The 13,454-nt window shown below is 38.0% G+C and overlaps 1 protein-coding gene across 1 annotated transcript in view; it reads right to left on the reverse strand.

The window, feature by feature from the left end:
• Window positions 1-211: 211 nt before the first annotated feature.
• Window positions 212-13,454, reverse strand: part of zbtb20 (zinc finger and BTB domain containing 20) — a 33,245-nt gene continuing 20,002 nt past the window's right edge. Inside the window, exon 4 of the mRNA XM_062405791.1 lies at window positions 212-12,287. Within this exon, the coding sequence (XP_062261775.1) occupies window positions 11,752-12,287 (536 nt within the window). The 3' untranslated portion in view covers window positions 212-11,751. The remainder of the gene's footprint in view (window positions 12,288-13,454) is intronic.

Here is a 13,454-nt window from a genome sequence, read left to right on the forward strand (position 1 = left end):
ATTAATTTGCCTAATTACCGCTTATTTATCTGTGGTTTTATGGATTTAGTTTCTTAGAAGTGCAGTTACGTGAAAGGTCATGTGGGGAAACCTGAAGGCAAAAGGTTTTAAAAAAGAATTATATTTACATGTGGTGTATTTTGAGTTCATTCACGAGAGAATCCACCGATCTGTCAAGAACAAGGAGAGCAAAATAAAACGGCAACAAGACTTTCTGTGAAGTACAGGAAAGTACTAGTTTTTATTCCTTCATAATCAAACTTCACAAACAGCTTGAACTTGTACAATACCTCAGAGAGTGAAAATTACAAAAAAAGTGCTGGTAACATTTACAAAAATCATCCTTACTTAGCAACAATCAGTTTATTCTTCCACACTTTTTTTAGTCTTTTGTATTAAGGCTTAATACTTCTGTATAAAGTATATGCAAGATAAGTCTTCACAGTTTTTCGAAAAAAGTCACAATATTATGTAACATAATGAAGCTTTTACGGCTATTTTCTTTATAATAACAAATACACATCACTGGTAAATATATGTGAAATACAGGGCTTATTGTAAAATGGCAAGTAATGATACTGTTTGCTGAGATAAATTGATTCCACACACTGCTATAGGAAACATACCATTGCTATTACTGAAGGAGGAAAAAAAAGAAAATGATAAGCATAAACACTTGGGAGATCGCCTCCAAACTTTGGCACATCCCATGAAACAATTTCACAAAATATGAGATTTATTTCTGAAATCATACATATGGAAGAATAGTTAAACTGGCATAAAGTGAAAACATGCTGTGTAGTAAGGTGCTAAATCAGAGATATTACGTTGCCAGCCTTTTTTCTTTATTTTTTTTTCCCCACATGGACTGACATGAATAAGGTGCATTTGTAAAACTCAAAGCATGTAGGCCTTTCTCAGATGTCAACGAAGTATGTAATAAATACAAATTTGTATTGTCAAAAACAACCTAAATTAATTTGACCAATAGTCTTGAGGCGACCCCTTATACTCATGCGCTCCCATGGATTCAGAGAAATGAACGTCTCTACTGCAGTTGTGTAAGTCTCTAACTGTGGCATGTGAAAGTAAAAGCTGTATTGTATTTATGGTATGTGTTATTTGATTTTTTATGTTTTTCGATTTTTTTTTTTTAATTTTTTTTTTTCCGTTTTTAAACTGTTGAAATTGTGACAAACTTGATGAGTAAGGAGATGGAATAGAAAACTGAATGCAAAACTAAGCCAAGATATATTCACAAGATCCTCTAAGCTGCACTGGTTTACAGGTCAACAGATGAGAGCTCTAGCCCTAGACTTACCAATTTCACCCTCATGCATACTGTACGGTTAAAGTGACGCAACAAGCTTGCTTAAATAGTCTACATCACAAAAGCAATTTGGTTTTAGTGCAAACACAATTGGCTGGCTTCAGCTTCTCAATAATAACGAGCTCACCAAGGAGATTACAAGAAGGCACATACTTATGCTTCCTCTAACACGCAACATATTTAGACAAACCGCAACATCTTTCAACAACACCACAACGCGGTGAAAAACAGGAAAAGCCACTACATCCAGATAAAATGGTGAAGTTTTGCTGTTTGTGAATTATTGAAAAATTTACACTTATCCATCAACAAAATGAACGACGCCAAGGCCGGGACGTGACGCTGCCGTGAGTGGCCTCGTTTGAAAAAGGATGAAGGATGATACATTGTGGTGGACACAGGTTCTCTACATACGCCGCCAAATGATGCGATGTGGAAATGACAAAAGGTGCATTTGGAGTTTTTTTTCCATTTTTTTCTCGAAAAAGTATTTCAATGTCGTTTCAACTTTAAAGCATTTTTTTTTTTTGTTTGTGTGACGTGCCGGATGAAAAGCACTCCCTATGCGGAGACGAGTGTTTTTAAGGGGGAAGGTGTGCACGACAGTGGACAGCTGGGCTCATCTTTTGGTATTTGTGTTGCGTCTTTGAACGAGTGGTCGGCTGTGTGATGGAGACAAATTCGACAGGTGACTCATGGGAAATGATTCCTTCCCTCATACGTCCCCCTGTTCCCAACTTCAGATCTGTAGACGCTGCTTGATTTGTCCAAAAACAATCGTAGGAGGAAACCACAGTTTGAATGCCCCTCCAACCTAGACACCAATACTCAGGGTACTGCTGGGTGAGAGAAAGAACTGCTACGAACAGTATGTGGATGTCGTGTGCATTTGTCTAAAAGGCAACCAATTCTGTACCTTTGAATACAAAATAATAAATAAAAACTTGGTCAAATATCACCATTTACTCAGCATTCCCACCGTGGGCAGACGAACGTCAGATACTATGGATTCAAAATGTGTTGAGTGAATTATATTGCTTTAGATAGAAGACCAAAATAAGTCTAGTGCAAATCTCTTTTCTGGTTTGAGAAGTGGTGCTTGGTGTCATGAGTCATATCTGCTCGACCGTGGTAAGAACATGCAGGTGAACTCGAGAGCCACATCGCTCTCGTGCCGTGTCCCTTTACAAGGTCTTCCACAATATTTAAGTGAGCTCTCTCTCTCTTCCTCAGAAAAACAAAAATCAATGCAATGCAATAATTTGGAAGTAGGACCCTAATAAATACTTTCCATTACATGTAACCCATCACACAACAAATGCAATTAACCAGCACAAAGGAAATGTCGAAAAATGTCTCACGTCTAAATGACTCCTGTTTTTAAATGGGAGGATGGCGGCCATGTTGGGTTGACCCCTGTACGGCCGGGGGGGGGGGGGGGGGGGGGGTCTGTGCAGCTATGTCTGTCAAATACATCTCTCAACTTGGAAATGTTGGAAAACTTGCTCCAGTCCAGTGTTTGACAAATCATTTGATAAAAAAAAAAAAAAAAAAAAAAAACGTTCTTGCACACACATAAGAAAAGACTCTATCCCCTATTTCAAAACAGCAGTCAATACATTTCAAACAAGCTTGTTTCATTACAACATTAATAATAATCATAATATAATAATCATAATATAATAATAATAAAATACAAACCAACTTGGAGCATAAATTATTATTATTATCAAAAACAAACTGAAAACACGTAACTGCAGCATATATTTCAGGGTTGCTTAGTTGTGATGTTAACTACCTTTTACTACAACAGCTCCACTTCTGCCAAGTTCAAAACTCTATAGGAGAAGTATTTTCTTTAAGGGAAATCAGGGAAATATCGAGCTAAATGGGGGCAAAAACAAGAACCAGCCTAACAAAATATACACATTTATAAAGTTCAACTCAAGTGCATGTTTACAAAAAGCAACTACGTACAAGATATGGCTGCAAAAAGCCTGAAAGCCAGATGAAAATATACTTCTTTATATATATTAGTGCGACGTGTGGTTACGGATTTGAAATGTCTAATATTGGAGCAATTCTGTCTTCGTCCCAGGTGAAGCAAAAAAAATACATTGCATGAATTTACAGTAATCGTATTTCCTATTTTAAACACACAGGATGAAGCCTTTACAGCAGATTCACCAAGAATAAGACCTTAGAAGGAAACCTAAAGCTGAATTGTCTTTACATTCTGCTTACAAGTGATGTGTTGTTATTATTAGAAAAATAGATCATCACTTCCTGAAATATTTGGGCCAGATTGTGACGTTCGAGTTCAATTCATTTTCATCATGACGTGACGACCGGCTGTGAACGTTAAAGACGAAGACGTGCTCGCAGCACCTCAGGTACATTGGACTTTGAATTGATGCGACTGAAAGTTATGAATTCTTATCATGACGATTGTTCTTCTCTTTCCTTGGTGTTTTTTTTTTTTTTTTTTTTGGCTTAATAAACAACCTACAAATATGTGCAAACTTAACATCTTGGTCCATCTCAAGTATAAATGGCTAAATATACTCTAAAGTCACAATGTCAGATTAGTATTTTAGGGACAGGCTTAAAATATTAGACAGTGCCAATATTTGAAAAAAAACGATGACGACAACAACAACAAAAAAAAGGTCAGACAAACTATCCAGACAGAATCTAATGTGAACGTGAACACTCGTAAGCTGAGTGTGTGTGTGTAGAAGACACGACAATGATTACTGAGGGTTATTGTGTTTCGTCAGAGGAACGATGCAACACTTACAATCTTGTTTCAACATGCAATCGTTTAACATCACAGCTACTGCGTCCGATTCATTTTTTTTAAATTTTTTTAATGTTTTGTTGCATGTCTTATAAAAAAAAACTATTTTGGTCTACAGGAGGCAAATGAACCCGACCACAACAACCGATCAAGTGACCAAACACAGACGAGCACCCTGCCATGAGAAGAAGAACAAAAGAAAACCATAAAACAATTGCCGAGCAGCCCCCCCACCCCCACCCCAACAAACATATAGAAAATAAAGGTTAGTTTCTCCATAAAAATTAAATTATCTTTATTTACCCTTCTTTGGTTTGTCGAAAACAAACATTGTCTAGCACAGATTGAATTTATTTTCTCATTTGACTCCTAATGATAAGCATGGCCCCCGTTTCTCTACAAACTACCACCGCCACCGGCCGTGTAGGATCATTACAGTGATGATTTTGTTTCTTTCTTTAAGTCTGCACGTCCGTTATGACCGACTTCACGTGTCGGCTGAGTCAACATCGTGGAGCCTGGACTACTCGACCTACACAGAGTGATAGCATAGTGCACGTTGTGTTTAGAACCAGTCCACCAAAGTAGAAACTGGACTAGAAGCTTATAAGGTTTGCGATCTCGTGGCAGAATTTTGACTTGAGATGAGATTTTATTTGAAAAGACAGTGATCTATTAGAGGGAAATATGAACTTAAATGTGATGGGCAATGTTTGCTACTACGTGATCAAATGTGATATGGGAAAGCGCTGGGAATCTTGAATTGTCTTGACATATTAGGTTGGTTAAGTGTGGAAAATGAATTGCCAGACTAGGAGTAGGAATGTTCTGGACTTGAACAGGAATGCATGTTTTTTTTTTGTTTTTTTTTTATGTATATACTGCTGCTGCTGCTGCTGCTGCTGCTGCACACGTTTGAAACGCTAAGTGTCTCTTCAAGCTGGACTGAGCCTTAAAGACGAAGGCGAGAGGGAACGCAAAAGAAAATAACCAAGGAAACGATACCGAACCATTCAAATAGAGATTGTGCTCCGTCGAAAAAACAAAGTTCTCCCCGACAGGAGGAAAAAGCTGTTTAGACAGGACTGCATGCTTCATTTGGACTGATAGATGCTGGTTTACCTGATGACGATGATGTTTTTACTGAAAACCTCACCAGGGTAGTGTAATAACTGCATGTTCGGAGAGAAAGCATCATAGTGAATATACTCTGGATGTTGTTTTAGCTTAGTTTAGCTGTGTCGCACTTTAAAAAATCTGCTTAGCTGTAAAGCTGAAAAACGAAAATCGGTTAAATCTGAAAAGACACCTGTTTGAGTGTGTGTGACAGTTGGATGACAGGGACTAGCTATATCACATTGCCTACATTATTTGCGCTTCATATGAACATTACACGTCTATGAAACTAAGCCGTCGAAATGTGTATTTGTTAACCATAGCTCTTTTCTCCTATTTACTTGAACACTAGGCTATTTATTATGGAGGATTTAAAGATTCAAAATGAGGGCAATCACTTTAAGTCTGATGATTATTTCATTATAATAAATTGTTTGATCAAGGTTTACAGATTTATTTTACTTTATATATATATATATATATATATATATATATATTTTAAATTTTCCTTTTTGTGCTTGGCTCTCGTGCCCAATTTAACAATAGTGATATAAATAAAAAAGTGGTCCTTTTTTTTTTTCTTAATTTGGCACAGTAACTAGGCTGGAGAAGGTTAGAGAGAAAAACTGTGGTAATTAGTCCACAGGGGATAGAATAATAAACCGTCCCAAAATCTTTTTATCTCGCAGCCCTGAAACTTGATTTATGTTTTTCTTTTTTCTTCTTCAACCATATTTCCTTTCAGTTTTGTTTTCATGTCATTACACGGGCCACTTATAAAAATACCTTTGAATTCCGTGTGTTCATGTGTAGCCAGAACTTTCTAATTTGTAATCTCATTTTGCCTCCCAAGTATTGGTTATAAAAAATCTAGCTTAAAGTTTTAATGACCAGTTTCTTCTTTCCCGTTGCCTGTTGCTTGCCCTTTACGATTTCAAGCTGCGCGTAAAAATTCAAGGCTTTCAGATAAGATAAAAACTTTAATGGTCGTTGTGGGGAAGTTGGGCAGCGGCTTGCATGTGGAGGGGCCCCGTCATCAAGGTCAACGTGGCGTACTTTGACACCAGCAATCAGACTGCTGCCATGTTTATGGATTTAGTTACAGCAATTACCACGACAAGATTCCCAAATATCCCCAGATAGGTGTGGATTTTGGTTCCTTGTGGCACGCGGTGAGTTAACTTGACCTTTTCCAGCTGATGTGTGGCTCCCTCTGCTGTTCACAAAGTGCCACTGCCCTGCCCTCCCCCCCAAACATACAGTACAGTACGGTACAGTTCAGTTTATGGCTTGTTTGCAAGTGATGAAACACTCAAAATAAAAATAAAAACCCTAATATCAATGAGAGAGAGTAACGTGAAAGAAGAAAATGGTCAAGAGTTCATATATTAATCATCAATTACTATATTATCCCCGTAAATGTATATTTTTAAAATCCATTTTTGGTTCAGTTAAACGAGACAGCATGATTGCATTTGATATCTTTGAATCCTCCAGACTGTATAAATGTACGATAAAAAATAAAGCTTGCAGATGTAGCCTTTTACTGTATATCTATAGACGATTTCAGGTATTTTAAAGGGTTCTCTTAGGATGCACTCACAACCAGCAGGTTTTAGCAGTAATAGTATAAATAGTATATTTTTCATAGACCATTGTGTATATACTGTATCTGTGCAATGAAGGAGAGAAAAACTATGAATATTTCTGTATAGTTGCTGTATGTACTGATAGGCACTTGATAGGCATATTCCCTATATCCCACAAGGTTACTGTATACTCTCGCTGCAATTATGTCTTTATCAAACTCTCTGAAAATGTATTCGTTATCTGTGTGGTGATGGTGATATTTAAATATATATATAGTATATTTGTAAGACGTTATCTATTTCATTCGTATGTGTACTGTGGAAGGACAAAGAATGCAGTTAAGTATTTATCTGAGCGGTTTCATGTGTTTTCTGTTTTCTACTCCTAGACTTTATTCATGCTTCAAAAATAAAACAAAAACAAAATAAAAAATCTGACTTTGAATGTGTGGAGACGGACTGAAAGACAAACAGGAAGACAGACACATGCTTATCAGAATAAAATGAACCTGTTCCTTACTCAACATGACCCTCACCATTAGTATCTCCCATTTCCTTGTTTTCATCTCAATGCAAAGTATATATGCATATGTATATATTTATATATATAGTACAATGTGAAAAATGACTCGATAACTGACTAACCTTTATCCAGTCGCGTGAAGCTATGTATGTATAAACAACACCACTATGATCACCAGAAAAAAGCAGGAGGAAGTCTGAAAGAAAACAGAAGTATTACGATGAATTAAACATACTGCAAGAAGGACAACAATGTACTGTAGACCCTATGTCTCTACACTAAGATAAACAAAACATGAACAGTAATATATTTGAAACACAGTACAAACAGCTGCAGGCTCAAGGCTATTTTCTACGTTTCAATATGTTTTGTTCTGGAAAATATGCGCACACTCTGCAAACATAAAGTCTAGGCTTATTTTTTTTCTCTTCAAAAAACTAACAACTAGAAGAAGCACGATTGAGATAAGGACTTATTATTCGGGATAATGTTGCAACCCCTCGACAACCCTGAGCCGACTTGATTGCAACACTGAGAAAAGAGAATTAAGCACCACCACGAGTAGCTGAAGCAGAAGAAGGAATATATAACTATGGACAGTGAAGAGCATGTGATGCAAAATGCAACAGGGGGAAGGAAAGAAGCCGGGGGTATGCTATAGAAACGTTATGACACACTGGAGGGATGAAGTCACTCCCCCTTCCGAGCCTGGACTGCTATCAAACACCTTATGATACAAGACGTCAACTGACGATGGGACAGATCCATAGCCCTCATCCACATAACGTTGAGAATTGGCTACTTTTGTTATTCTAAAAAGAAAAAGAAAAAAAAAAGAAGAGAGTGAAATGATTGATAGTGTAATCGTGAAATCAAATATTTCAAAAACCAACATCGAGCTACGTTACCTACTCTTTAGACCAATGATACCACAAAGCTGGTTGTACTCATCTAGCTACAGTCAATAGTGCATTTGATATATGTGTTTACACAAAATATGTAAAATTTTCGGTGCCATGGAGGAATGCTAGATTACTGAATACACACGTTACACTGACACAATTGAACTAAACTGTCTGCCTTTGCTTTCGAAGAAGTGATGGTGCTGGATTGGCAGTGTTTAACTTGGTACTGAACGGACGACGGACACCAACATCATGAGCTGTGTGCCAAACATGTGGCAATACTGTTGGAAAGAGATGTCGGCAGTTGCTTACATATTCTATTTAGTGCATTGTCTGTTAAGGCATGAGATTACCCTCCACGTGCTGTGTAGAGACAAATATAGCACTAGCATGCAGCAATATTGCCCTCCTGGCAACAACAGCTACAAACAGAGACCATACATTTTAGGCTTATATGCACACCGTAAGAGACAGGCCCAATCAAATGTTAAATAATGTGCTACTTTACTGAGGACCATGGCCTCACGCTTTTCCACTGTGTTTCTCATTCACTTTTTTTGTTATTCTAGGGGAAAAAAAGCCCAAAACAGAATCTCTCCCCATGCTCATCACCTAACCTCACGTCACACACGACTACACAGGGATCGGAAAATCTAGCATCAAAATGCTTGACATAGCTTCTCCAAACAATAAAGTCAACAGCACTTGACCTCGGCTTTAGTCAGATCTCAGAACAAATGTGGCAGGTGCCTGCATGAAGCCCAAAAGGTTTGGAGAGCTGCGTCTCGTAGTACCTGTGCTGCATATTGCAAAGGAAGCCCTACAGTTCAGATATTCCACTTATCAACAGTTGATTAGGCTAAATACCACTCACAGACACTCACAGACACACAAACACTAAGGAAGGGACACAACTGTGTACAAGTGACAGACAGATATCAAAGAAGCTGCATTCCATCACCTTCACACACCTTTAAACCCACAGAAAGTTGTTCTCGGACACACATATCATTTATGTTACACACACACACACATTATAAATGTGTTATCCTTAATAATATAATAATAGTCACTATGATTACCTCCGGCAACGGAGTTGGACGGGAGCTGTGTTTATTATTACTTGTTGTTTTACTGTTAATGTTGTTTGGCTTGGATGTTCACGCAGGAAAATTCTGTTGTGTGTCTAAAGAAATGCAACTGAATAGTCGGGAACTGACTCCGTAAAAAGAATGAATACAAAGGTTAAACGTAGATGCAGCACACATAATGGTACAGATTTAAATTAAAATAAAAGCTTGCATTAACACGACACGAGTATACTTAAACTGTAGGTAAGTGCAAGCAAATAACAAAAGCCAAGAACCGCTGAATTACTTAATGAATAAATTGAAACAAAGCTATTCTACTACATGTGAACTCTACAACCAAATGTTAGATTAAAAAAAATCCTCTTTTCTAAAACTATAATATCTCTGTTAACAGTAGTGCACTTATTGGTTTAAGCAGTGCAACATATATGCAAGAAAATAATGCAGTCCACTTATCAAGATTTAAAAAAATGATTTTTTTTCCTTTGAAATTGAATAAAAGAAAAATCATAGAAGTTCATATAAGGAAAATGATTAAATATTAAGCACAGGCATTTTAAGAAAATGTGCAAACTAGCACTTTGTTTTTTTGAAAAAACAGCTGGTCTTCATAAGACCGCTGTATGCAGTTATTCTTTTGAGCGACACAACTACGAAAAGTGTTTGCTCACATAGATGAACAAATCCTTCAGGTTGCAGTTGCAGGCGGTTGCATGTGTGTGTGTGTGTGTGTGTGTGTGTGTCCTAATTTGGATACAGAGCAATACAAAACAATTCCAAATGTCAGAAATGAGCCTTAAGTGATGTGATACATGGATGACAACTTGTGCACACTAGCTTCCAAATCTCTTCTGTACATGCTGTGTCTGTGTGTTTAGAAAAATCAGGAATGTATACTATTGTCTAGAAAATCCATCTGCGACTTGCGGTATATCAGGAGACGGTGTCAGATCGATCAGTGGAGCTACTCGTTTTGCTTTGATACTGTATTTCCTTTCAAAGCGTGGAATGCCATTCGAGCCTTCAGGGGGAGCCAGCGCATAATGAGTAATGCACTTGGCTCCCACCTGCAGAAATGGCCTTGCAATGTTAAAGAACAGTGTACACAGGGGCTTTTATTCCCAATTTAAATTTTAGTCAATGAAATCCCTCCTTTTAAACACTGTTCCAATCAACAATTTGCCTGAACCTGCCCTCCCCCCAGAAATCGAATTGAATTATCAAATCAAAACCATGTAGGCTACTGAAAAACAATTAGTTTAAGTGACAAATTATTTTTAGTTTTTTGTTGAATCTACATCCCATAACAGTCAGGTGCAAGTTGAGGAGCAGCAATTACGAAGGAGAGAGTTTAGTCGCATATTCCAGCCTGCCATAACTGTGATTGTAAAAGGCTTTAAAAACCACCAGCAAAAGAATCTTTCTTTTTTTCTCATGTTCTGAAATGGAAGAGGTCTACTAGCCTTAACAGTCTTTTAAGATATTAGTGGCAGTGTATGCAAATGAGTTAAACTCCAAACTTCAGAAAAAAAGAAACATGTTTTTGCTCAAATACTGTCTCGTCAACACACCTTAATTTAGTAAACCATCAGAATGCATGGACAACAATTACAAAACATATGAGAAATATTTGTCTCTGTCGCCGTAGACAGCGAGTTTACATTTCAGTAAAATGATTGAAATTGGTACCTTGACAACAGCTGCATTATAATCCCTTAATACCATAGGAATAAATAAAACCCAGTGTCAAATTAACTACTCTCCTTTTTTTATTTTACATAAGAAGGCAATATTGTGACCATCAGTATTCTTAGAGGGAATATTTAGCCCAACCCCAGACAATTTCTTTTTGTTATTGTTGTTGTAAATTATACCACAGTAAGCTTGGACATCTTTAGTTTCCAAACTGGTCAGTATGGGTTCACGACTGCCATGATAGAGGTCTCATGGCAATGTACACACACACACACACACACACACACACACACACAAACACACACACACGCACACACTTGGACAGACACATGCAAATACACAAACGCTCAAACATAAATGCACATGTATATTCACTCAGACAGATCTACACTAAAGGTGTGTTTGTGTGTATGTGTTTCTTTCGTAGGCCTTTCGGTAGTGTTCAACACATAAATCAGTATTTTAGGAAAGCATACATTTAGAGGCCTGTAGTTAGGATCCATCCAGTAGATCAATATCAAACTACTAAGCCTTAAGGCCACCATCTTTTTTTTCTTTTAGAATAACAAAAAAAAATCTTTTTTGGGAAACTTAATGTGCCAGTGTCTATACTCATTACTCTTCATACCTCAAAATAAGAAAAGGAAAATCTAGTGCCATTTTATTTGTCATTCTTTTTGAAAGAAGTTTATCTATTTGTACTTATCCATCGGAGACATGCATTCGCATGTGGTCATTGAAGTGCTCAATTTGGTCGAACTTGGCAGGGCAGACGGAGCACACGTAGGTGGTCCCTTCTTGGCAGCTCGCTTCTGCAGCAACACCCACTCCTGTTCCAACCCCGGCCCCTACTCCAGCACCTCCACTCACTGGCATGGCGAGGGCCACCACTCCAGCTCCAGGCTCAGGGACAGCCATAGGCATGGGGATGGAGACGGGGCCCGGGGTGGATACGCTCCCCGACAGCCCCGTGATGGAGCTGCCTGTGCTGTGCAGGGCCATGTGCCTCTCCAGCAGGGTCTTGTGTGAAAACTTCTTCTTGCAGATGTAGCACTCGTAGGACTTCTCTCCCCGGTGCAGCCGCATGTGGACATTGAGAGAACTCTTCTGGGTGAAGCGCTTGTTGCAGATGCTGCACTGGTAGGCCCGCACCCCTGTGTGTGTCACCATGTGTTTGATTAAGTAATCCTTCAGGGAGAATGAGCGCCAGCAGATGCTGCACTGATGAGGTTTCTCACCTGGATTTACATGCAAAATAAAAAAAAACATTAAGAAAAAAAAGAGAGGAGACAAAATTTTCGGATTAGTATCAAAAATATCAAGGAAAAGACATGTGCCTCCTACACAACCTGTTTACATTCATTTTTCTTATTAAAGGAAAATCAGTTCTGAACATCTAAATGAAGACGGATATGTTGTACATGTAAAGTCGTTAGGATTCTACAAGCGCTATCACTGAATGATCGAGTGATGCCAGAAAAATGTGTCACTTTCATCGTCATTCATGGGAGGATAAAAATTCACTGTGATCATCCCACTTTATTTCTTCTTCTTCTGAGGTTGATTTAGCTGCGTCTGTTTATCATGACAACATCCACTTTGATTAAGTCCTTCACTGAAATATTAAAATCTGTGCGCTGTGGCCATTTCGGATATGAAAAACAGCAGCTGATATTTTATGAAAATCCTAAACTGCTGAAATAACTTTACACACACAGGAAGGTGGGAAGGGAGAAGAGAAACATCTCACACACACACACACACACAATAGCGTTAATTCCCATATGATCAGGAATCAAATAATTCATGCATCTGTTTGGTATGTTTGTGAGTGTGTTAAGATGTAATCTCATTTTACATAATTGTCTCGACTGACATTATGGGCTGTAAAATATTAACATACCAATAATTATGTAAAACTAACAAGTGGAGGAAGAGACTGATAACACTGCAAAATGAGCAAGTTGTATCGTGCAAGTTAATGAAGTCCTGTGTATCTACTGTTTGCTGCTGCACTGAGGGAATTAATGTGCGGCTACCTGCCTTGATTTAATGAAACCAATAATTCACACTCTCACTTCAGCTTTGTGCTTTGTGCCTTTTGTTATTTTTTTTCCTTGACCTGGTCTTTGAGAATTTCAGAGGGTCAGTTGGAGATCAGCAGTTCCGGACTAGCACATGTATTTACGGATAAACTCTGATTCGGGGAAACATACTTGGTTAAGCAATACTGGCAATACTGGTTAAGTAAAAAATAAGGTAACATGTCACTGACTAATTACAGCCAGTGACATGTTACCTCTGCTGCACGTGTACCCTGCAGTTGTGCTGCTGTGTCCTTTTCCTATCTATATTTTTCTATAGATTTTTTGTGTGGGGGTGTGTATTGTAATGAATAAGGCTGC

This window comes from Platichthys flesus, chromosome 15, assembly GCF_949316205.1.
Source record: "Platichthys flesus chromosome 15, fPlaFle2.1, whole genome shotgun sequence".
In the NCBI taxonomy this organism is placed as follows: domain Eukaryota; kingdom Metazoa; phylum Chordata; class Actinopteri; order Pleuronectiformes; family Pleuronectidae; genus Platichthys; species Platichthys flesus.